At 38.0% G+C, this 27,146-nt stretch overlaps 1 protein-coding gene across 1 annotated transcript in view; it reads right to left on the bottom strand.

Moving 5' to 3' along the window:
* Window positions 1-27,146, bottom strand: part of LOC149303191 (girdin-like) — a 60,884-nt gene that overhangs the window by 20,775 nt on the left and 12,963 nt on the right. Inside the window, exons 3-15 of the mRNA XM_089481365.1 lie at window positions 25,691-25,799; window positions 16,185-16,254; window positions 15,853-15,911; window positions 13,496-13,579; window positions 13,063-13,203; window positions 11,578-11,747; window positions 8,093-8,174; window positions 7,765-7,923; window positions 7,322-7,468; window positions 5,188-5,332; window positions 4,121-4,305; window positions 3,358-3,495; window positions 1,410-2,480 (exon numbers count right to left, since the gene is read on the bottom strand). Coding sequence (XP_089337491.1) covers window positions 1,410-2,480; window positions 3,358-3,495; window positions 4,121-4,305; window positions 5,188-5,332; window positions 7,322-7,468; window positions 7,765-7,923; window positions 8,093-8,174; window positions 11,578-11,747; window positions 13,063-13,203; window positions 13,496-13,579; window positions 15,853-15,911; window positions 16,185-16,254; window positions 25,691-25,799 — 2,560 coding nt within the window. The remainder of the gene's footprint in view (window positions 1-1,409; window positions 2,481-3,357; window positions 3,496-4,120; window positions 4,306-5,187; window positions 5,333-7,321; window positions 7,469-7,764; window positions 7,924-8,092; window positions 8,175-11,577; window positions 11,748-13,062; window positions 13,204-13,495; window positions 13,580-15,852; window positions 15,912-16,184; window positions 16,255-25,690; window positions 25,800-27,146) is intronic.

A 27,146-nucleotide genomic window follows, 5' to 3' on the forward strand; every position in this document is an offset into this window, starting at 1 on the left:
TAACCGAAATCATCAAGAATGAGCGACTCGTGCAAGTGATAAAAATAATATGAAGCACAAAAGATCCTTCTGAAGAGTTCACCCAAGACAGCTGCTTCAAACAATAAAAACAAAAACCACACTTGCAGAAGTTTGAGCTTCACTGATATTAAATGCTAGAATTGGTTAAAAAACAGGTTTTTTTTTTGTTGTTTTTTTTTTAAAACATCGCCATTGGACACATATTTTCCGCTGGGAAGCCATGCTGTGGCTAGATTTAAATGACAAATTAAAGCATGTTACGGTTTACCTAGGGAATCCGAAATAAGGACGCATATATATATTCTTTTTTCAGAAAGGCTACTATATACACAGACACCAAACTTACAGAAAAATATACCCACCCAATGAATTTTTCACTATTAATAAAACAAACCCCCCAATAAGAAAATGTGTTTATTTTTTAACATTTTATAAAACATCGGTTACTACTGTAGCAAGCAGCCTTAGAGTAGTTGTCTTCTGCCACCAGTTCTGGTAATGAAAAGGGGTTTTCAGAGAACACCGCCATACTTTGAGAGATGAGTACATGAACTACAAAAACGGTAAAGAAATGGAATTTTCCGGCCATTTTGGCATCCACGTTTTTGCATTTGAGGCAAAATTAGATTTTTAGTATATTTGATTAATGGCAGGAAAAGGGATAAGTGAAGGACTGAAGTGGATACACTCCTACATTTTTCCAACCTCTTTTAGTTTGTAAAGATACCCTTAAAACTTGAACCTTAGAATACAACATAAAAATCGTGTTCTTGTATAGATCCACTTATATATCTTCTGCCAAATGCTGTGTCTGGAGTTCAGCAACATTTGAGAAGAAACGTGACACCCGTTCTAAAGCAGAAGACACATATTGGTACCAACGCATTAAACCAAATGCCAGGTCAGACAGCTGTGTTACGATAGAGAATTAAAACCGACAACAGTTGCGTCCTTTGCTTCCTTCCTTAAAAAAACCTTATTTTAAACAGGATATACTATCCTCAATTTCTGCCACAAACTATGTCTTCCCTTCCAGTCACGATTTCCCTTTACGACATGCATGTTAAGAGGTAAATAAACTGTCCCTGTCTCAAAATGATATTGCGCTATGTGTACTCAATATACCTAGGCAACGATGTCACAGATTACAATAAGCAATATTTTTGGTTTTTTTCTCTTTCAAGTAAAGAAAAGGAGGAAAAAAAACCAACTATGTGGTTTAGAATTGTTACAAGAAATATATACTAATGCTAATAAGTTAAAGTAAAATTCTCATATTTAACAAAAAAAACTCAGCTTACAATAACCGAATAATTAAGGCTAATGATATGTTAAAGAGGATTTGACAGAAATCCCCAGCAACCTCAAAGCAAATAGAAAAGCATTACCTCTCGTAACGTGACGAGGGTTTTCTTATCGATTGTTGCCCTTTTCACCAGCTCCTTATTTTCTTTCTCCAGCTCTTTGAGTCTGGTACAAGAATCTTTAAACGTGACGGCTTCCTTAGAAAGCAATTTATTCTCTCTCTCCAGATTAGAGATTCTGGCATTGTTGTCTTCCAGCGTTATGTCTTTAATCTCCACTTGCTGTCGCAACCTCTTGTTCTCCTTCTCGAGCTGTTTCTTATCCCTTTCTAACTGGGAAGTCTCCTGCTCCAGGAGCTTTGTCTCCTTTTCCAGCTGCTCCAGACGCTTACTGGAGATCTTTAGCTGTTCCAGATTTCTTTGCAAGCTCTGATTTTCTGTTTCTAACTCTTGCAACTCATTTTCGAGCTGCTGGATTTTTTTATTGCTGTTTTCCAAAGCCCTCTGTAGCCTTTGGTTCTCAGTGTCCAGTCCTTGATAACTAACCTCCAGACGCTCCGTTTTCTTGCAAGAGGCCCTCATCAGGTCCATAGTTTTTCTTAACTGCTCCTTTTCGCTTTCCAGCTCTTTGTTTTCCAATTCTAGTTGAGCTACTTTGATATTTGTGCTTTTTAGAGATTCAATAGCCCTCCTTAAATCTAGATTCTCGTCTTCGAGTTGGCTGTTCTCCTTCTCTAGGGATTCCATCTGATATTTCAAATTCTTTAAGCTATCCAAAGCCTTTTTCAGTTTACGATTTTCAACTTCCAACCCGGCATTTTCTTGCTCCAAAGACTCCGTTTTCTCACAAATGATATTTAAACTGGTAATTTTTTTCTGCAGGTGCTCATTGTCTTTCTCCACTCGCTGTAACTCCTTTTCCAGTTCTTCAGTTCTTTCACTTTTCTCTTTGAAGAGTTCCAGTTCCTTCTTAATTTGCTTCTTTTCAAACTCAATCTTATTCAATTTACTGCTCGTCTCTTTAATGGACTCATGCAGGATTTTATTTTCCTTTTCGATGTCTTTGACTCGAGCCTCTGCCCCAATTTGTGAACGCTGTCTCAAGGAGGAGATGGTCTGATTCAAATGCTCGTTCTCCTGCTCCAGCCCTTTAATCTGTGCGAGAGATAAAGCCGGAATAAAAATTTAGAATTCCCTTTTATGTAAAATAGGTTAATCTCCTTTGTTCATTTGCTCTCCAATGACATAAAACGTGTTTTAGTAGCACATAGTGCAAGAAAAATTCTCTTTAAGAAGGAAAAAAACAATCCACCTGTCATATTGTTTTAGAAAATGTATGGGACGCTTCCAACAATTAAAAATGCAAAACAATCTCATAAAAATCAAATTAAGAAAACCTTGCGGAAACACAGTTGCCTACCCAGATTAACTTGTTCAGTGTAGGCATAATTTAAGCTTTCTAGATGCAATGAGATAGTTCTAGACCTAATTACATGACATCCATAGAGGGGAATTGAATTGTTGTCCGTTTGACGCATAGCTCTTCCTATAACTTGTGTGATATATATATATATATATATATATATATATATATATATATATATCTATCTATCTATCTATCTATCTATCTCTGTTCTTAACTCTAAGCCCATGCTAAATACTGCAAAGCAGAGAAGAGGGTAAGCACAGGGGTAAGTAACTGTTCTCCGTCAATGAACCGCTCACATTACCGAAAATATATCCATTAAAAACTCTTCATACTGTTGGAGACCGATTCAATGGTAGGTTAAAAGCTTTTAATATAATAGAAGAGTTATAAAATGGAAAATTAAATTGCATTCATGAAATAACATTAACTGCACTGGTTAATAACATTTTTTTATTTTTATTTTGTACTGTTGGGTTGTAGGCAAAAAAGATGTAAATTTAATTTTTCATATTTTTTTTTTTATTTTTTTTTAAAGTTCAGAATATAAATTTAAACCAGATATAAGAATACCGCACTGTGGGAATACGTTTTTGTGTTATTTACCTGTCTCTCCGAGTTCTCGCGCAAGGTCTCAATAGTTTTTTCCAGTTGAGATTTCTCCTTCATGAGGTCATTGCTGAGATTTTGACTGCTCTGAATGCTCTGCCTCTCTTGACTTAATTCAGCATCAATTTTTTCAAGCTAAAAAAAAAAAAGTTAAAATTGAGTAAAGGTGCTGTTCATACATAGAATTTAACACATTTCTAACCAAATGCAGAATATAAATCACCATTACTATTACTGAATGCCCAGAAATTAAAAAGGTAGACATTAGATTTTTGTGTCATTAAACCTTTAAAGAAAAAATAAAAAAATAAATAAAAAAAATAAAAATAAAAAAAGGACAGATTCAGAAGATTTAATTAAGATGCTAAAGAATGTAAAGTGGAACAGCTTTAAGATGTCCTTGCAGATGTTAAATGTAATATAAGGTGGTTTACCTGACCTGCATACATGAGACATCCAAAATAAGGCAACTGAACCTTATTACAATAGCACTTTACCAATATACATGTGCAGTCTTAGAGGTCTGTTTCATATAATGGGTTACACTTCAATGCTGTACATAAATACTTCAATTTTCTTTAATATATGTATTTCCCTAGCATGTGGAAAGTGTTAAAATACATAAATACAAGCTCAGTATTGACAATAACCTCCTAGGTAAACCGTTTTAACACATTTTAGGGAATGAATATTCTATGTTAATACTCCAGTACCGTTTTTTGTTTTGCATGCGCTTTGCTTTACATTCTGTACTATTCACCTTTTTGCTCAGTCTTTGGTTTTCTTTCTCCAGTTTCAGGATCTTTGTATTGGTGCCCTCTGTAGCACCCACTGAATTTCGTAGTTCTTCTACCGTACTCAGCAAAGTCTGGTTTTCCATCTCCAGCTTCAGCAGCCTGCTTGACGTCAGTTCGTTCACTTCATGGCCTAGAGATTTCTGGGGAGCTGCGGGACAGAGGTCATCGCACGTCAATTTAAAGGAGTATAGAATAGTATGGGAGTATGTTATGACAGTGTGATCCTTTGGCCAAAAAACTATAAATTTTATGTTTTGCTTGTGATCTGTATCTGTTCTGTATCACATGAACAATACCCAACGAGTTTCATTTTTAAAAATCGACATTAATATGGAAGATGGTGAATTTGATTTTGGTGCACATAAGTGACCACAGCAGCCTTTAGTATTCTAGCGGAAGTGGGGTAATTTCCAAGAAATGCATTGTAAGAATAGCTTGTATAGAACCATATTATGCAAGACTGTCAAGGAGTTCTAAGGAGATATAAATGTCCTGCTCTGCGCAGGTTTATTTTTCTTTGTTCAATGCTGAAAAAGTTCAGTCTAAAAGTCTGCAGGTGGGTTGAATACGTCAACTACCTGACCTCAGTATGCATTATGATGAAGGGACGGCCCACGAGGAGCTCCTGCAAGAAATGCTAAGACCAAACCAGTCCTGCTTACAAAAGAAGCTCGCTGGTGAGGGTCATTCCTAGTGCTTGATGAAGTAGGGTAGCTGAAGTGTTGAATTTTCCTTAAATATACAGTTTTAGTAAACATGCCACTAATTGTATTGCATACCACCAATTTTAACTTGACTTCGTGATAAAGAAATTATTTCTTACAGGGCAGCCAGCAGGGTTTATGGTGCACCAACGAAAGACAAATTTTACGGGTTTTTTCATGATTAGGATTGGGGGAGCGAGGCTTCTGCTCTACCTCATGCACATGGTACCTACATGCTTGAGATACCCCTGTTTATGTAACTGCAAATTAGTTTGGTGAACAGTTTTTAAGATCTGTATTGAATTAGTAAATTAAAAGCATCTTACTTTCTGGGAGATCACTTGTTTTAGACAACTGCTCCAGCTCCCAGCCAAGATGTAAAGACTCATCCATACTTTGCTTCTGAGCCATTTCTAAAGTCATGTTTTCCTCCATGAGTTCTTCAATCTTTTTTCTGTCCATGTCTCGCTCCTAAGAAACAATACCAACGGTCAATAATGTAATAGAAAGCATTAACATCAATGTGTAAAGCTGACACAAAGCATTAAACTCATATTAACCCCTTCAATCCCCTATAGACGTACCGGGACGTCCAAAAAACACCTACTAAGAAACCCCTATGGAGGTCCCGGTACGTCCAGCCCTTCGTTTGACAGCCTGGACTCCCCCTGGCAGCAGAAGCTGGCATCGCCGGCTTTCTGCTGTCCGATCTCCTGTAACAGCTTCCGGCATGAAAGCCGGTAAGCTGTTACATTTGAAACTGCCCGATCGCGCAGTTGCAAATGCGCGATCGGGCATTCCCTTCCAGGTTGCGTCACTGCTGACGTAACCCGGAAGGTCATCGGAGGACAGGATATCCCCTGCGGGGATATCCTGCCCTCCGATGAGGCACAGAGATGCTGCTATCCCTATGCAGGTCTGTGAAGACCTGCATAGAGATCACAGTGTAATCGGTGCAGGGGGATCGCGGGGAGGGGAGTGAGAAACCATGTCTCTCACTCCCCCTCCCGTCCTGAAAGAGAAAAGCAGGAAAAAAAAACATTAGTCCATTTAAAAAATATTAAAAAAAATCATTAAAATAATAATATAAATACAAAAAAAAATATAATGTGAGCTGTGATGTCATTGTGACATCACTGGCATGTTTAGGAGGTCCCTAGGAGGACCTCTAACCATTACTGTGTAAAAAAAAATATATAAAAAAATACAAAAAAAAATAAAAACAATAAAAAAAAAACCAAAGATAATAAAAACAATTCTTAAAAAAAACCTTACTTCCCATTGCCCTAGCATAACATCTAGCCAGTATAACCCTCCTGCCCATGTTCACAACCCCCAAACTGGTTAAGCCATAGGCATAAAATTTATACAAACTTGTACACCTAATAGTATGCTCCCTGGTGCTGGGAAAGTCTGGAAAATCTATATAAATTAGGTATTTCTGAAATCAGGACACCTGAATTGATAAACTTGGAGGGGATTTTCCATCACTTTACCTAATTTTGTGAGGATTCAGAGGGAAAATGTAAAAAAAAATTAGTTTATTTTTCTAATCTTCGCTAGTTTTTACTAAATTTCTCATTCTAAATTTTCAGCTAATCATCCAACTATGGTATCAAACGAAAGCTCTATCTCTCCTTGAAAAAACAATATATAGTTTACATGGGTACACTACTCACAGGAAAAGAGAATCATCGCTAAACCGACATACCCCAAAAATGGCAAAATTGCTCTGGGCTTTGAGGTACCAAAAACCCCTGGGATTGAAGGGGTTAAAAACCAGACAAAAACATAAAAACAATGCTTAAAGAAATAAATTAAAAAAAAAAAAAAAAAGTAGGTAAAGCCTATTTTATAATGTTAGCTTTTACTAATGCAATGTTTTGGTATCTGTATATATTTTAGCTCTGTTATCCTAGCCCAATATACTAGACAGACACCATGTACATTGACTAAAGGACTTCATCGGCACTGCCACAAACTATCAGCTCAGTGTGGTGCTTGTGTACAGAATGTCACACAAATAATGCAACTATATACAATGGCAACATATGGCTGCATATAAAGGATGTTTATCAGAAACATATGAAATACACTTTTACTCAGTTTTAATATTGCAAATGAATATGCTATATTACTGGGGCCCTATATTCCTAGGCCACCTGGCTGGACTTGCTCCCTCTTGATCAGAGAAACCAGTACAGAAAGTTGGCATCGATAGGAGGCATCGATAATGAAAACCTCTCTCCACTAAACCAGAGAAACAAACAACTCCTGTATTATGTTTTCACATATATTTCAGTTGCTATTGTCAAAAAACAATAATAACTTTTAGTGCCAACAAATTATGCTCCAAAAAGAACCATATTTCATATTGTAACAAAACACTACTAAATATCATAAAAAGGGCATATTATGACCCTCTTCTTGACAATATTTAGAATTTCTGATGACTCTTACCATCTCCATGTCATGGAATTTGGCTTTAAGTTGTAAGTTTTCTTTCTCCAGCTCATGTAGTTTATCAGAGCGAGCTCTGGCCCCTTCCAGCTGGTCTTCTAACATTGTTTTGGTTTCTAAAAGCACTTGATTGTCTTCTTTTAATTCCTACAGAAATTACGTTATGAAAAGGTTATCAGATTTAAAATTAAAACATTTATTGTGGGCGACGTGTTAAGAAAACCAAGAAATATCAAAATACATATTTACTAAATGAGAAACATTGTCTCAAACAGATCACATGATCACTTCATTTAATTACTTATGGATACAAAGTCTTGATATAAGGATATAAATTTTATTTTTAAATTCTACATAGATTTCAGCTAAACTCAACTCACAACCTTTACTGATTTTTCGCATAACATTGGAATTCATAACGGTTTCATGTTTTCCACACTCACCTCCACCCTGGCCTTGTAGAATTCAATGTCATGCATTCGCTCTTTGTACCGGCTCACTTCACTTTCGAGCTTGTCAACTCGGATCGCCTTTTCCCTGAGTGCATCTAGTTCATCTCGGTATACCCTAGCAGACCTAGCATCTGTGAGCAAATTCATATTCTGGGGATTTAAAGAGATATGAGATCATTGAGATTTAATTACTTCTTTTTAAAAGCAAAGCGGATAACTTTGTATGTTTTCTAATGTAACACATTTGGAAAACATAATATTCTACACAAAAATGGGATACGCAATGGTAAAAAAAAATAAAACCCCCCAAAATACTAACTTCCTGTTGTAGTCGCTTTAACTCGGCTTCCAGCTGTCCAGCTTCCTGTTTACTGTCCAAGAAATGTTCAGTTTTTTCTTCTCTAGAAAATGGAGAGAATAATGATATTTACGTAAGGTTAAGATACAAACAATATACAAAAACATAGGGCAGGGAGAATGTGACGGATCAGTAAGACAGTAAGCAGCAGGCAAGTTTAGGCGACAAATCGTTTTCAGCTTCGTGAAGGGCCAGTCCCAAAGAGTTAACCATGGATGAATTTCCAGGTTGACCATGGACCAAGTGCCACAAAAGATGAGGCACGCTTTCCCTGCTCCCCCTTCCAGAAGCGCATGTAATGTTCATGTAGGTGGGATCCTAGTTAAGGCACCGACGTATAATTTAATATGTCGACAAATATTAGGTAACTATGCATCTACACTTCAGGAGCCAAACAGATCAGTAACAAGAAATATAGAACTTGGCAGTAGATGAGAACCTTTTGGCCCACGTAGGTAGCTTGAGGTTTTTACAGCAGGAACATGGACAAAACTTAATCAGTTGTTGGCCTTGACTTAGACACAGGACAGGTATATGTCTATCACACTATTAACCACTACCACCTCTGATTGGAGACTGATCCACTTATTTACCCATCTCAGAAAACAAAGGATGTGTATAGAACCTCACAAAGGCTTCCAGAACCATCTTATTCTATGAACAAGTTTCTCAATTAAGAGAGACCACACATTTCTAGACTGAATAGAACTAGAGTGTCAAATGTAAGAGCTGTGGACAGACTTGTTTCATTACAGCACAGAAAGCACGGCGCTGTACATCAATCAGATCCTGACTTCTACCGAATAAACAATGCGCTTATTTGATATTCATTCTGCAGACCAACTCCTTCACTTCCTTTAAAAAAAAAAAAGATAGCAACTAATTGGAGCGCACAATGCTAGAGCGGCGGCTCGTACAGAAAGGGTGCGCTTATAATAGCATGCAAGCTCCTGCAGTCGTTAAGATTTCTAATTAGAGGTTTTTATCTCCAGACTGAGAAGGACCGAACCAAATTAGAGGAGCACACTGGCATATAATGTTTAGACTATCTATTAAGTGCCAATCAAAGTAATAACTGCAATCTTTAAGCCAATTTCTACAATGCAGCTGTGTGCAGAATGTATTGGGCGGTCTCTCCGAGCAGAAAGACAATCAGAAAACGAGGCCCCTCGGAAAAAAATTTCTTCTGGTTTGTTCAAATCTAGCAATATAACGGAACTCTCTAAATTCCAGACAGTTGGGTCACACGTTCTGTCCATCTGACACCTGAGCTGTTTGAGCAACGACCCTAAAACCGATGTACCGAACATTCCCAGGTTTGCTTTCTGCATCACAAATGTTTTATTTTCCTTTTTATTCTGGAAAAAACTGAAAAAAACCTAGTACACTAGACATATGTTTCCAATTTCGCCCCTACAAGTCGCATTAGTATGATTTTTCCCACAAACTACTATTTTATTAACTTCTGAACTTTAAATAGGTATTAAAATAGTCCCCTAGTGAAACGCGACTCCGTGAACCTACATAGTATTGGATGATAAAATTCCTCGTTACATCAGCGATACCAAGGAATTGGAAGGGTAGATGCAATTTAGCAGATGTGTTCAACATCCTCCCAATTTTCTCATCAAGTCAACGGACTTAATTGGTTTACATATTTGTTTTAACATAGGTTGATTTCTTATTCGAGATCGGTCTCAAAATACACAAACCCACAATATAGGAATAGTAAATGGCTGCATTCTAATCTGAAATAAAATAATAAAATGTATAGCATAAATAAAATTAGTAGCTCTACATTTTACTATAGGAAAATCTATTATCACATAGGTTTACAGAGTCTCCCGAGTTCGCAAAAATAAAAAATAAAAAATTACATAGATTTTTCTGGGTGGCTTATATACCAGGACAATAATACAAAAAAAGGGTATTTTTTTTATTTTATTACAATTCAATATTTTACAAATAACTCTGTTTCAGTTCCAATTCTAAATTTTAGGGAAACTGTTTGTACACAGTAATGCTAGGATCATATTTACTTTTGTACAGTGCAGCCTATAATTATTTTTAATTGCACATTTGAAGAAGTTAAATATTTCTGGAACATAATTTTATATGTATTAAGTCTTTATGATCCCTTTCCTCAACCCCCAAATCATATGTTTCACTATCTGGCAAAGGTAGAATTATGATATATCTCCAAAAATCTGGAAAGTACAACCAAATATATTATATATATTGCACTACATATACTTTAGAATGTGTCGGATGCCCCTCTCTCTGCTTAGGTGTAAGTCACCGAGCTGGCGTGGGAATCTTTTCCAATTCTCACATATGCCACTTGCAGTGTTATGGCTGGGACGGTGTGTTGGGTGGTCATTAGGGAATATTGCAGATTGTGAAAAGTTGTTATACAGTAAGCTTAATTCATTTTATGTGAATTTTACAGGAAAGTCAAAGCACATCTTACTACTTCTGCATCTCCAAGCTGTCAGATAAAGTTATTATAGTTTTATATCGTGCCATCATATTCTATAGAGGTGTATTATGGGAAGGCGGCACCAGAGACATAAGACTAGCCTATGGCCCCAGATGGCAGATAAGAGCCGTTTGACCCATCTGGTCTACCCATTTTCCGGATTTAAAGACCCAAACCTTAATCAATCAGTCCTTAATGTTGTCTTTAGATTCAGGCTTTAAGCCTATCCCCTGCATATTTACATTTCCTCACTGTATTAGCCACTTTGCAGGACTACAAGGTCGTTCATCAGATAAGATGCATTGCTTTTTGTCGTTGTGCCCCTGAACTCTCCTCCAGCCACACACCTTAAATATTAGGGTTATCTTACTGTTAAAAAATAAATCAACAATCTATAGGCTATGTAAGGCTAGAACTCAATTTTGCTTCTATCACGAACCCAACGTTAAACACAAGTACATAAACAAGAGCGAAAGATGACAATCCAATAATCTGACTAACTCTTCTTTACATGTTGCCTGGGAAAAGAAAAACTAGACATTACCGTACCTTTAAAACCAAAGGATCCTAAAATAGATGCAGGATATGACAGTCAATGCTAAAACTGGAAAAAGTGAACCAAACCTCTCTCTATAAAATAAAGTCCCCTAAGCAAATCACTCGACACGCTGAAAGGGGTTGAGGATGTCAGTCACAGATTTATGTGGATTTTTTGCAAACCTTGTATTGAAAAGTCTCTATTTAAAAAGGCAATAGAGGAGTAGAACATGTTGATTTGCCCCAAACCCAGTTCCTGTACAATAACAGTGTTTTTCATCTAAACTACATATAAAAAGAATTGCAAAACCCATTGACCTCCAGTAAATTACCAAAATCAAACAATACAATACAATGCCGTGAAGAGCTGCTTCCATCTTTCAAAATTAGAAACACTTGAGATTTTGAACTTGACGTAGTTGATACTCACAGCTCCTGCCTCAGCCGTCTTATTTTAGCTTTGGCGTCTGCCAGCTCCACGGACAGGTGCTGCCTGCTCTCCGTACGCCTCATACCCGGGGACCCGGAGGGAGATTGTGCACATGTAGGCAGAGGTGCGAAGTGAAGAGAGTCCCTCTCCTCCGTCAGCTCGATAATAGTCTATAAAATAGTAATGAGCCGGGATTCAGAAGTTATTACAATCAGTAGAGATCGCGCACCTCTGGCCAGAGGACCGTCGCAAGAGATCAGCCCAGAATGGACATTTTGTGCAAATCCCAGCTGATAGTTGCTCTAAAAGCACCCACATGCATGATTTATTTGCCAAATAACGAGTCTGTAGGCGAGATGAAACCACACATTTACTTGACTTAAATATGCATTATGAAGTGTCAACCCCAGCGAGAGTTTCCTGCAAGAAAAGTGAAGATGGCCCTATCATCTAAAATAGCAAAAACTAACCAGTTTAATCACCCTCAGTCCTTTGTGCAGGACAAATCACCATTAGCCTTAAATTTATATAATCTACTTTGGCTATATCACAAAACATTGGTCTCCTGTCCTTTATACGGCGATGGCCATAATACACAAACCATGCAAAGCCAACTATTGAACGAACTGGAAGCTTAATAGCACGCGGATATGTTTCATTGTTCATGACACTTCCTTTTGGAGACCTAACAAGGAGCTGTGAAATCACGCTGTAAATAAATTATCTGTCACCCTGAAATAACTTTTCAGCCTGTTATCAAATCCTGCCTCTCCCAGCACTAGCACTTCACGGCTGCTTGCAGCGATTCATCAAATACTTCGATTCATCAAATACTTCGGCAAGAACTCGCAAGGCCTTTCACAGCCGTGAATCACATTAACAGCCGCTATGCGACAAGACGGAGCTATGTAGACATCTAAATCTGCTTAACCAGCCAACAGGTCTTTAACGCTCGCCGGACTCGTAGTACATATGGAGAACAGCGCAGGACAACCTTTTTTTGAGGTCTCAATGGTAATAAATGACTTGAGGGGGGGCTGTATAGACACTTGTCAAGCAGGAAAAAAAGGGGAAATTTAGCAAGCATGGGCCATAAATACCATACAATAAAATAATTAAATGTTTACCAAAATTAAACATTTGAGTGGCATGCCCCTCATCCACATCATTAGGTTACAGCTACGAGAGTGTATAAGAGAAACCAAGAACTTGTCTTTTATGTGCGTTCACAGACACTATGGCAGACAAAAATAATAGTGCTTGATAACAAAACAATAATTAAAAATATTCAGAAAGTACATACATGCCTTATTACCCCACCTATGTTCAAACAGAAAAATATCATCTAATAATCAAGAAGTGTGTGACATCACACGACAGCAATGCAATTCTCCTCCCGGTATACATTGCGACCAAGCCTTGTGCATGCATAATGGCCTGTCACCGTTGTCTTGAGACACTTGGCAGCAATGAAAATGGTCTTACCTCTGATTGGTCATCTCGTTCATTGACAAGCCTTTTTAAATGGAAACTGGTGCTTTTCAAGAGGGACAGTAGATCCTCTTGGGACAAATCAGCCGTGTCCGTTAATTGTAGATCAAATACATTTTCCTGATTGTGTGTTACCTTACGGGGAAAAAAAATACATGCAAATTGGTTTAAAAATAATAAAATCTTAAGAGCCATTCTCATTCTTATAGGATGAATTAAATGCAGTAACATCAGCATATCTTGAGTAAAATATACAACTTAGCCGTTGGTATGCAGAATAATGTATAATCAGAGATGGACTTATCAATACACAGAATTATTGTTAATATCCTGGGCAAAGGAATAAGTGAAATGTTGCTTGAAGAAAAGGGTTTCCCCAATCACCAAATAAAGTAATAATCAATCTAAAATGTATCTACTTAAATACCTCTTGGATATGGGATGCCACAGCTGCTTTTGTATCAAAATCCAAATCCTGTATTTTTTCAATGAACTCTTCTTTTCTTTCACACTAACACAAAAACAATGACAATAAAGTAAAATACTATATTAGAACAGAAAAAATGTATACAGGTTTTGTTTTTCACAAAGGGTGATGGATTTATGTAAACCTTATATATCTATAAGGTTCTGAATCATGCCTGAAGCCGTCAAGAAGTTATTGGAATAGATAAATGGGGAGGAATAATTCTAAGAATCAGAAGTCATAGGGGAATGTGACAGATTAAATGGCAGTGGTGCAGGGCTGCAGTTGGTCCTTTACAAGCCGTCATTTCTAATATTAGTGATTGATAAAATACCAGGTGCCCAAAGAGTTTTGGTTCCTAAATTCTAGATTTTTGTGCCATTTTCAATGGGAAATGGTCTATGGATATATAGCTATATATCTTCCAGGTACCTATAAAAATACAAAAAGGCTCCTAAATGCTACATAAATTTGCAAAGCCAGGTTTAATACACAATAAAAATTACCAACATGGTAGTAATAGCAAACACAGCTTCTCATATGATCAGCAGAGCACATTTCTCTTCCAACCATTTGTGATCATTAAAAGTTGCCATAAGGCTACAGGAAGGGTTAATAAGGTATCTTGCAAAACCAGAAAATCTAACTTTTCTTAGTGCAGATCCAGTATTAAACGTCATCTAGAAACCTGTCCAAACCCCACCATAAAGTGACTGAAACATGAAGCGCACCAAAGCAGGATATCTTCAAAAGATGCCAGATAACCTGTCCAGGGTGCCATAAATTCCTATGAGGACTGGGCACTAGAGTCACACAGGGGACACAGCTCCTAGCTATCCTCATAGTTCTGATGTTAAAAATATTATTAGGTTTTAATAATTAGGGTCGGACTGGCCTACCGGGGATATTTACCGGTGAGCCGGCCATGCAGCACTGCGGCCGCACAGATATCGATGTAGAACGATGGCCACCTAACGCGATCCCGCAGCCATGCGCTGTGTGAGGAAACGCTCTTTTCCATCATAGGTTCCTGCTTACCCTGGGCGGCAAAAGAGTTTCCTCTCACAGCGCACGGGTGTCACATCAGTAAGCTGGTGTCCTACTATTTAAAGGACTGCCTTTTTTCCCCAGTCCAGCCCTGTTAATAGTAGACTCATAACATGAGTGCCCTCCAGAAGATGGGAAACATGGCTAGAGGGGGTCAAATGAGGCCTGGGCAATGGGGGGGAAAAAAAAAAAAAAAGTCCCACTGTCAGGTAGATGTTTGGTACCTATATGTTCGTTATAATCTGAGAGAGGTGATCAACCCAAAGCTATTAACACACAAGATGTCATAACAACCAAAATATGACATTTTAAAATATCAGGCAATCGTTTGCCGTCGGATTTTTATGTATTAACTCATTAAGAAAGTCGTAAAGTGCCTGCGCCACACACTCCCCCGATGTGACACCAAACAGGCGTTGTCCTAGAGAAAGGACATTCCTATAAACACAAGTTACTGAATTTCTTTTGACAAAAGACGAACATCTGGTCATTGCCGCAGATTATTTTACTTTGGTACGGTATAGTTTGTGTTTAGTGCTTGTTTACTTCAACCCTATTTTGTATGTCCTCATATCATTATTTTTGATATTTTACTCACATTAAATATAAAATGAATCAGTTTTGTTTGTGCTCTAATCTTGAACTCTTAGTGTAGGTGAATAGCAGCTTGTATCATGTCACCATTTATTTCTAATATGGACATTATAGATTTTAGGCTAAATTGGGGTTTTCTATAGCTGGAGCAGAATAGGGGGTTACCAAAGCCTCCTTAGGTATTTTTATAACTTTGTGGTGGCAGCGAGTAACTGAGGGTGACGAGGTGAACCGGTCTGGATAAGGGTGTTGTTCCGGACTCTTGGGAAGAGCCTGGTTTCTCTTAAGCCTTTCAGGTCCATCTCCCATAACGTCATGGGACAGGCTGATGTTTTGTCCGTGACATTATCCCCCCATTCTTGTGGTCGCCCCAGGTCTGAGTAACGTGGAGCAATAAGATTTGATGTAATGTCCCAGTTCGTGGATTTTTTCGGACATGTAGCGAACACAAGCATAGGGGACAGCGGGAGCCCTGGGGCAAAGGGGCCAAGGATCATGAAAGCTGCGATCCCCTTAACAAAAAAAAAATTGTTCAGTGAGATCTCGCGTACGAATGCATACAAGGATGCTTTAGTATTATGCGATCAAACTATAGAACACAACATTTATTACATAAATATTTCAGAAAACTGGGCGACTCATGAAACAGAGTACAACGTAAAGAATCAGGAACTTACCTGGACTGCACAACCCAGCAATAGAAGGAGAAGTTTTTTCATTTCATCACTACCTTGCTCTGCCAAACAGAAATAAAGCTACTTAGGAATAACACTTTGCATTTCTATGAATAAACACTGCTATTCGAATGGCAGTCAGATGGGCAAACAAACCTACTTAAAAGATTTTAAGAATATATTAATTTTTTCTGGCAAAGAATATAACTGTCAATAGGTCACGGGGTTACGGCACAAATATTGTAATCACCATCACATCTTCCTTTTAAGTATGCATTATTCATTTGTGTGCTAGATCCAATTTTAAGGACTGTGGGTAATACTAAGCTACTTACCAGAAAATGGATTCTTGCCAATAATCAGAATGTTTGGCAAAGTCATCATGATCAACTGTTGCAAAGATTCCTGTGGCGAAAAAGGACACAGTTACACAAAGAATTAGTGTTTTTAGTTTTGTTTTTTATTTTAAACAGGCTATTGAATGTATGAAACATTGTAGATAGTTTCCCTAGCAAACAAAAAAAGCTATACTGATCACAGGTGTGTGTCTAACTCTAAACTAAAGGGACAGTTTATTGTTCCGGACAACCCCAGGAAAGGAGAATGCATAAGTACTCTGGGTACATTCTTAAAAAATGGGAGGAAAAAAAAATTAAGTGGCCCATACAGTTGCTATGGCTATTGTCGAACATGATGAATGATTAAGATGGGTACGAAAATTATTTTCCATGGATATCTTTATGCAAGTCTTACACATAACATATATGTCTTTCTTTATAATATAGCACATGCAAACAGGCATGACCAATTGAGGACTTAAAAAGTCAGCCCTGTTATCGTACACGCAGATATGAGTGTGTAAAATACAGCAATTCATTTTAACAGGTTACAGCTTAAAATTGAATGAAATTGTAAAAACTTTGGAAGATCTATCTATATCCTGTGAACAAAGTTTTCTTTTTCCATGTCTGTGTTAAAATCTAATTGCAGAAAAGAAACACAAATTCTCTCAGTGCAGAATACGTTTAAAAAAAACATTATATATGAAAAAGGATGTTTTTTCACTAAAAGTATATAAACACAAGCCATTCAACGCTTTCTGTTGCAGGAAACGCCAGAGAATCTTACATGTTAATTTCTAGATCGATGACAAGCAGGGTTTTGATTGAGCTCGCCACCTGGGTTCTCCCTTTGTCTCAATTATAATAAATGTCACACATTGGGCCTTGGCTTGTGGATAAGGGAACTTGTAGGGGTAAAACCGCTGACATACAAAAGAGCACTATTACCACTAAAACCACAGGACAGCTGCTTTATGCCATTCTATGTATTAAGTTCTATGATCAAATGCTCAAACTTCTCCTCGAAGACCAGATACCAAGTATAACAAAGAATGACTGTTAGTTTTGGTCAACCATGTGTTTTTTGGTTGCCGAGAAGATGAAAAATACAGAACATGATCAGTACAGTCTTTCACTTTATGATAATCAAACCAGACAAAAGTATACTTTTCTTCATCTTAAAGGTTTCGCTGTCTTCCTCCCCACTTTCAGCTCACAGCTAATCGCACACTGACATTATCAGTAGACATCTCACTCCAAGTGTGAGACCCCTATGTGTCCTAATAGATACTCAAGATCTATGAAACAGCTTGTCTTCTAACAAGCTTAACAAAAAACAAAGGTCTGCTTTTATTTTTCCTAGCAGGTTATGAGAGAGAAAATAAAAAACATACATATTAAGTAAAGTCAAGTTTTTAGCTCTTTACATTGATCTACTGTGTGAAACAGCTTTGACTGAAAATTAAATTCAATGTAATTGTAGATCTGCTTTCACATTACGGACTGGCACATTAACACATTGTGTTAATTGCCGATTAAATATAAGACCAGTAAGAACAATTATTGAAAGGAACCCTCCAATCTGATTTTTCATGTTAAATGCATAATGAATCCACCTTTGCAATTTGCATTTATTAGATACATAAATTGATGCAGGCATTCTTTAGTTACAGGAGTGCTTCTGTCTTATTTAACTCCTCCCCCAGCTGCATCTACCGTAAGCAGGGAGCATACCTCAGTATGCTTCTTGCACATGCTCAGCAGAACTCCCATTCTGGTCAATAGGAGTAGCAGCTGCCAATCACATTTATGACAGCTGAACATATGATGGCTGCTGCTTTAGTGGCTTCAACAAGAGTGCTACTGATCATGAGGAAGAAATGTACCTTGTTTCATTAGCAGTGGAGTCCATTCAACTAGCAATTTGTATGCAATTCATTTGTATGATTAAATGACATTAAAACATCACGCTCTAAATCAGAGTTTCAAAATTCAGCCCTATGAGTTAAGGTTTTACCTGTATACCGCTTAACTTTTTATCCAAAATTTAAGACAAAAATTATTTGGAGTGGCATTTATAGGGAAATAACGGAGGGGGGTTTATGTCCTTTTTTTCAAATTGTTTTATGTGATTTAAATGTACAGTTTCGCTAAGCTAGGCATCTATAAATCGCTTAACACAGCCAACAAAATATACAAATGTGTGTATATATTTCCCTATGTAAGTGTAAGCCCCTCTTCCCCTATATCTATAGCCAACTTCCCCCCGGCACTCAGGGTTAAATAAACGTAATTATGAAACTGAAATGGTGTATTTTTTTTTTTTTAAAGGTCACTGGCAAATTCAGAATTGTATATGTCCTCAAGAAGAGGTCTCCCTTTTGTAATGGAGATTATTCCCTTGTGGTAACCTCATCGCATGCATGGCTCCGTAATACCCAATGACTGCTTACAGGGCAAAAGTTAAGGCAGCTTAAAATTCCTTTGAAGGATATAAGAAATTGCTGAACAACCATTTTATTTCTTAATGCTCTCTGCTTGCATTGCAAGCATCTAACTTAAAAACTCAAGTCTTCATCGAAGTCCAAGCATGTAAAATAATCATATTAAAGCTTAGTAGCGTCAAACATGCAATTTAGAAGCTTGTGCAGTGCTATTTGCAATTTAGCTGTTACATTTCTATTCCATGGAGGGAAAAAAAAAAATGAAAAAAAAAATAAAATAAAAAAAAGATTGTACACATCTGTTCGGAAGAGTGTGTGACACACAAGGGAAGCGAAGAACCTCAGAATAGAAAAAATACGTGTATCCGGCTATACGGAGGCATTCCCTGACCAAGTGTCAAGTAACAAATAAAAACCTCCAATACTCACAATATATAGAAATTGAAGCATACAGTCTTATGCCATATGGTCTCATGTTCCTCCAGACGCCCAACGTATTTAGGTGCCCTCACAGAAAGTGACCACAACGCATTCCCAGTGTGCTAGCTGTCCACTCAAAAAAAAAAAACGGACGGCCATTTTAATATTTAAGAACAAAATCCCGGGATTGTGCTTCAGCCAAATATAGTATATCCAAAGGCCTTTCTTAGGCTGGAATAAAATTACCATTTTATTGAAGAGGTGTGCAGTGTCTGTGCTTCGGTGGATTTATAATATTTAATATTTTTTATAAGGCTAGCAAACGCTCCATTAGGTAGTGAAGGCCTAGTCCCTTTACCTAAGGCTTGTTTTGGAGTGTGATATCATGCTGCCTACTGGTGCTTTGGCTCCCTATTAATATGCTACACATGAAACCTACGTAGCCCTCAAAACACCACAAGCCCCTGCTGGTAATAACTTATTAGCTGAATGCCTATGAAAAAGGGGCAAGTCCCATGGAAAATAATAGTTTTTTCCTTGGGCATAAAGCCCAGCGCTGCATACAATAAAGTAGGTTAGCATTGATAGAAACCCAGTTTTATTTCATTTTACTCCAATAAACTTCCTTTATCTGCAAACCTGGAGGCCGCCATTGTTGTCAGTCATGTGACATTTTCTGTGTTTTGCAACAAACAATCACCACACTGAGCGGATTCTTTACAGCAATGCTAATGAAGTCCGTCCTTTCACAGACTTTAGTCAGCGTCCAGCTGGGTGGTGAGCTATCCTCTTGTTTACAACAGGCATCATGATAAGGAGTCACGGCAATCATACACAGCTAGAACACATTCATGCAGCCACAACAATATATAAAAACTAGACAAAAAACCAGCACGATATTTACTTTTACATAATCTTTAGATACTAGCAATCAAAAACAACTATTTTTAATCAGACACTATGAAAAAAATGAATTCCAGTAAAATATAGCTTGGTTTTATTTTTTCCCAGAAGCTGTTTTGTTTGCCATAACTGACAATTCTGGAATTATCTCCAATTATAATAATCTCTCTCGAATTTTGCTCTGGAAATGCCGATTATAAATCAGCTCAGGGACTCTGTCTACAGCCCTTTCTGTAACAATGTAACTTGTTTTTTTAGAAAACAGGTTTTGGCTGAAGACAGCGTTGTTGGGATGAGGGACAGAGGTCTTACTCAGTCATGACTAAACTCATTTCCTCAGGCCATAACCACAGAACTGGCCGGGTGCTTTGATTTTGCAGAATCACATCCTTTATCAACAGAGCCAAAGGATACAACATCTTCTAATCTGTGAGTAAGGGTGTTTTGATCAATAAAAAGGATAGAGTTTAACAAAGATTTTATTGTTTTCCTTTGAACATCTTGATTTAATTATTTAACTTTCGGTATTGAAGACACGTTAAAAGAGTAAAACTTGAAAAAAAAAAATTAAAAAAAAAATATATATATACACACATACACACCATATTGGCTCAAATATAGGCCGCACTTTTTTCCCCCCACTTTAAGTCTTTAAAGTGGGTGTGCGGCCTATATTCGGGGTCTAGCGCCCGACGCAGCGGGGTTAGGATACAGATACGCTCAGACAGCCTCCCCTGCCAGCACTTTCCACGGGGGGGGCGTCACGGGAGGTTGTCTAAGCGCATCGTGCGGACGGTCACCAGCTGCGGAGGTTGTTTACCCGCATTGCCGCAGCCGGTGACCGTCCGCACGATGCATTTTACCTCTGCCCCCAAGACTTACCAGAGCAGACTCCCGGGTGTCTTGCGGGGCCGGCGGGGGACATCTGCGCAATACGCGTATACAACTTCCGGGGGGGGGGGGGGAGAGGAGGACGAGGACAGTGGCAGCATATCTCGGGGGTGGGGAGGAGGACGAGGACAGTGGCAGCATATCTCGGTGGGGGGGTGTGGCAGCATATCTCGGTGGGGGGGGGTGGCAGCATATCTCGGGGAGGGGGAGAGTGGCAGAATATCTCGGGGGGTGGGGAGACAGAGTGGAATTTTTTTTTTTGGAAGTTTTTTTAAAGAAAAAAAAAAATTTCTTTAAAAAAGCACCAAACTTTTAGGGTGCGGCCTATATACGGGGGCGGCCTATATCCGAGCCAATACAGTATATTATATATATATATATAAAAAAATTCTTAAAAGCAAGAAGGCTATTTGTAAGATGGTATCAAACTGCTTTCCAAGGGTCTTTTTAACTCTATATGTTCTATACGTCAGCTCGTGCACCACGTGACAAAAAACCCCAGGAGACTGAAAATCACCATTTGCAACACCAGCTGCATTTCATAAGGAGCGGTTTTCCTTACTTTTCTATATGTAGAACTTTTAAAACTAAACTATAGATGTAACAGTTCCAGAAAAATAGTTTTCACTTGTCACAATTATAATTTTTCAGGGAACACTTAATATTTTCATAAACCTTTAGCGGAAATGGTAAAAGAAGGACCTGCCTAGGTTTGTTTACTCACTCTACTAGAAAACAAAATTAAAATGGACAGTGTAATGTCCCCGACACCTCAGTAAAGAAGAACGCACTTTAATGTACTCTGCGTACTGTTCTTTCCTGCCCCCGGCTGCTTCGAGAAGTCTCACTGAAATCAATGGAAGGGCTTGCTGTGCATGCGCACAGGGGCCTATATACAGTATTCACAGAGCCAGTGCTGGAGCTGACTGGCAGTTACTATAACATCTCTTGCAATGTAACACAGCTATCATATGCATTACAGGACATATGGTGGCTGGAGTGCCCCATTAAAAAGGTTTAGAATGTATTATCTAAGTTATTAAGCGCCAACGAACTACAAGCGCCATACAATTTAAATGGGGCAGTTAACCTACATAATATACATTAATGCATACAGATACATCAGAAGCCAGGAACTCTGCCCGTGAGCTGCCATTGAGCCTTATGGTACTTTTACACAAAGTTCATGGCAGGAATGGTGGTCCTTTGAGGGACTCGCTCAAGAGCTTACAATCTTAGGCACCTTTAAACTTCTTAAAAAAACAGTGAATTAAACTAATCTGCTGTTACCAACTCTAAAACACCAGTATCTAACGGCCCGCGTTTGCGTTCTGTAAGAGTAGAGAACAGCAGCACAGTTACGTCTTTTGAAATAGTTTCTCTTCTGTAGTTACAATTTCCATTGTTATCTCAGTTACATTTGGCTGGAGGATCCAGTAATTGGATCTCCTTAGCCAGGGTACGGACTCCTAAAGTGAAAATCTATGTTATGAATCTTTTTCAGGACCAAAAATAATTACCATCTGTCCCAAAGTGTGAGACATGAAAGTAAGTGGCAGCAGTGGCTGGGGGGTAACATTATTGTAATTAGATACCCTTTTAAATGTCCAGTCTGTGTTTCAAATCCTTTTGACACAGGGTATCCTACACAACATGATTTTGAGTGAGCCTTTGTTACTTAGTGTTTTAAAGCTCAAGTAACTCTTCCCTCTAAGAAGCCAAACGGGAACTGAAACCGTTAAAGAAACTGTTCAGTGAAAAATGTAAATTACGGGGAACACTGAAACAGCAGATTGCCAAGGGCAAGTCGGCAAAAAGGCATTTCCGCAATCTGTTTTCCTTCAATAATTTTCTAGCTGCAGCACGTAACACACAAAACAAAGAGGTCAAGACGATGCTCGCCAGGACAGATATCCACCTGCTTCAAACCATCCTCTATACTCCATTACTAGACATGTGCAAGTGGACCAAAAATTTGCCAAAACCTATTTTTTTATTTATTTATTTTTTTTTTAACATTTTCGGGCAACAAATTATGTTCCCTGCCCATTCGGTTCAGATGAAAATGAGAGGGTGGCCCATTTTAAATTTAGGATGTATCAAATTAATCTTGACCGATATAAAATGTAAAAAAAACCCAAAAAACTATTATTTCGGTTAACAGAGATAAAGGTTATTTACATAGGTGGATTTCGCCACATGCCAACGTGGATGAAAGGACCAAGCTGGAGAATAAATTTAAAATCAACCAAAAAACGTAGCAAATTTTAAATTAAGGGAATCCTAGATCTGCGTACAAAGCAAAAGAAATAAAGCCTGGATTGGGTGAAAAGCTGTCATCACAAAAAAAAACAACCCAAAAGGACAAAATGAACAGACTACATGGGCCGAATGGTTCCTATGTGCCATCAAATTCTGTATCTATGTTAACCTCCAAAATCTGAACTTTTCCTGGAACCATCTCTTCTGTGAACCTTTTCTGCAGGTTTGGGCGGTCTTCAATCCTATCTCCAATGAGGCATCCCTTAAATTTTGTTCACGTGGTCAGTAGGCTGGTCTGCACAAATATAACTGAGAGCCGAACCTTTCCTTTCCCTTCATCCATTCTACTGCCAACCTGATTTTTTCTTCAGCTCCAAAACGCGCATATACCATGACTTGCATTACACACCTAGTTTATGAAGTTCTCAGAGAGTATAAATGCCAGTTCATCCATGTGCCAACACTAGGTAGCTCTCACACACTGTGTCCTTGGCATTTCTCATCTACCGGTAAAAATGGATTTTGGACATTAATATTAATGGAAATAGTTTGCAGGATGCTGTGCAGCTGCTAAATGGCATTGAGCTCGATAAAAGCCACCTTATTGCACTTTATTATTAGGAATGAAGAGATGGCCAAAATAAGGTGTCGGCAATAGTCTCATCACATGATGCTACAATCCATTCAGGCCCTGACGAGCTCTACCCTATAGATGCACGTGTGTGACCATAAACTGCCAGGGTCAATTTTACCTCTCCAGTCGCGTAGTCTATACACGTTACCCACTTATCCAACTCAAAAACGACGTCCTCTCCTATAATATTGAACTCTCAGCCTTGGTGCAAGAGTTGTAACCTGTTTAAATAATAAAACTTTCAACAAGTGTTGTAGGATCTGTTGTAGATATTAACTACTACGGCAGAGTCGATACTTAAAAGAAGAAAAATTAAAATAAAAAACGGTAAGTCTTGGGTTTTAAGCAATGTAACGTTTTAGCAAATTGCCTCGGGATTTGCTGTTTTGTGCACATAATGGACTATTGTATGAACTACATTTAGCCAAGACTAATTTCCAGCAACAACTATTTTTTTTTTTTTTTATTGTAATGACTATGTGATGAGGAATAATAAGCTCACTTATATATTTTATTATGCACCCCTGGCCATGTTTTACTTGTATCCCTTAAAATAAAAGTCTTTGACTGTTTTTTTTATATAAAAGGAACAGTCTAGTCCCCAAAAAGAGAGATTATATATATATATATATGTGTGTGTGTGTATTTAAGCATTTCGGACTCCAGTGCATTTTACATGCATTCTTTATTTACTGGAAATGGAAAATAAGATTTCTCTCTCTCATTTAATTCCCACCATAGCTGCTCAGTAGCACTAGCATTATAATCAGTTGGCATGGTAGTAGCCAATCGTAGATATGCCAACAATTCATAGCTCACATATGATTGGCTGCCATAACTCCCACTGACTTGAATGGGAGTGCCGCTTGCAGCTGGGGATGGGTTAAATTAGACCAAGGTTTCATTTTCAATCATCTATGAACGCCTTCATCACTTTTCATGCAGTAGAAGGCATTGGAATCCAAAATGGACTACAAATATTAATTTAATATACAAATGCCTCATCAAAGTCACACAAACACATATTGTAGAGCTGCTTGGCCCAAATATGTGCATGATCCCAAACCGCTAAATAATATAATATAATATTCTTGTTGATTGCCCCACATATCTCACCAACGATTCCTAAAAATAAATACATAGAATTTGACAGCAAATAAGAACCATTTGGGCCATCTAGTCTGCCCATTTTTCCTGATGTAAAGACTCAGACCTTAACCAGTCAAAAATAAATAATTTAACTGCTTGAAAGATCTCTGTACAGGAAGAAAAAAAAGTGAGTAACCTAGAAATAGTATGCGGTGATCCCATCCAAATATGGGGAAAAAAGCGAGACGTGTAAAAAAACTGGAAACAGCGATTGTGTTGGAGCTGAACGCTCTGATGCTGGAACGCTGCCAATACAGGCAGAGAATAACACAACAGAGCCATGTGACAAGGGAGTCATTGCTCGGCTATGATTTATTTAACATTATAAAAGGTGCCTAATCACAGCGCAGCCCAGTCACCAGTTCTCACTCCAGGCTATTGGAAACGTATCAAAATCAGATCTACAACACAAAAGCAGATCCTGCGGGAAGTGTGATATTCACCAAATTTACACCGACCTCACAAAAGGAGAGACATTTCCAGTATTATTATAAACAGCACAAACACATTGGGAGCATTGATGACTGGCACACCAAGACCCATTACGGCATGTAGCAAATCCTGGAGAAAGTTACAGATTCTATAAACAAACAAAGGCAAACAGAGAAAATTGACCGCAATGGCCAAACATAGTCAAGCTAAGTCAATAAAAGCCAAAATAAATACTAAGCGGTGGAATGTCTCTTCTACATGCAAAAAAATAACCTAAAAATGAATTCTGAAGTTAAGGCAGATAAGTTATTCATTTGTATCGCTATTTTTAGGATTAAAAGAAAACCGACTCATGAAAAACTTACCTGATAGTACGATTTAATCTGTTTCACCAAGACAGACAGATTTTGTATCCTAAGGGAAGCATCATTGTTGATATTTTTATATATTCTTTGATTGTCTGCTTTAGGATTTCTGAAACATAGAAAATAAAATATTAAAAAGTGTAAATTGTTAAGACACAGTACAAGCAGGGTTAAGCCTAACCTATTTTCCCCGAGCACGTCAGACAAAGTGTTCTGGATCTGCCTCCTTCATACACCTCATTGCTGACATGGGAGAGAACCTCATGGTGTTGTCCCCTACCAGCTCAGATCCCTATATAGTAATTATTTATTATTTTACATAGCGCCATCAAATTCCCTAGCGCTGTACAATGGGTAGACAGGACATAAGTAGTATGTAACATAACAAATTGACTTAGAGACAAAAGGTGAGGAGGGCCCTGCTCAAACGAAATGTGTTGGATATGAATTGTATCTATGAGTCTTAATGCATCCACAAGGCACTACCCTTGATGTAGTGATGTGACAAATACTGCAATGACTTCCGCTAAGGTTTTGAGAAGGAACATCTGTCAAGGTGTTAAAAATGAACCACTCGCCAACAGATTTTATTAAATATTTAATATATATATATATATTATATATATATATATATATATATATATTCAGTTTTACTCTTCAAGCTTTGTTTAGGGCCTAACAACTGCTTACAGGAACATCCATAAAATACATTATAGTCCCCTTTATGTCCGCCCAGCGTGTTTCAACGGCCTGTGCCAAAAAGACGGGACACCACTGGGCTCCTTATTCAACCAAGCTGCAAAAAGTCCTTCTTCCTCTGCTCTCTATTTCATAAGAAATTGAAGGGGTGAGAAACAAGATCGGTGGGCAGTAATGAGATGGGAAACCAACTACACGCCAATGACTCCCACAGGAGTAGTCAAGGCCAGGAGGCCATGCAAACTCAGCTGTCAACCGGAGAGCTTCACCATACGATCGTTAACAAGAGTTGCGATCCATCACCACTGTATGCATAAGATCACATATGTTTATATGAAACAGAGGTGTATAAAGGTACCTAAACATAAAAAGATACATATGGTAGAAAAGCATTTGCACTGAACCAGGACAGAATAGAATTATTCTATTATTTATATAGTGCGAAGAATATAGGCTTATAGGAATTATATAGGAATATAGGTTCCTACAATACATACAATCAAACGGTATGAACAAAACTAGAACTGACCAACCGATAGATTAGGTATAGATCTGCACGCAAACTTAAATTCTAGAGATTATCCAGTTATTTACTACTACCTCAATCATTGCATCACAAAATTGAAACACAAAAGTTATGTAAATACATAAAAACGGATTTGTGGAAATAGCTTATGTATATATGGAAAGCCAGATTTAGCAGACTATTAACCAATGGCCCTATTCATATTACGGTACTTCTGGGGCCATTAAATGG

The sequence above is a fragment of the Sceloporus occidentalis genome, unplaced genomic scaffold, assembly GCF_023333645.1.
Source record: "Sceloporus occidentalis isolate IW3139 unplaced genomic scaffold, rSceOcc1.0.p SCAF_15, whole genome shotgun sequence".
NCBI classification, from domain to species: Eukaryota; Metazoa; Chordata; class Lepidosauria; order Squamata; family Phrynosomatidae; genus Sceloporus; species Sceloporus occidentalis.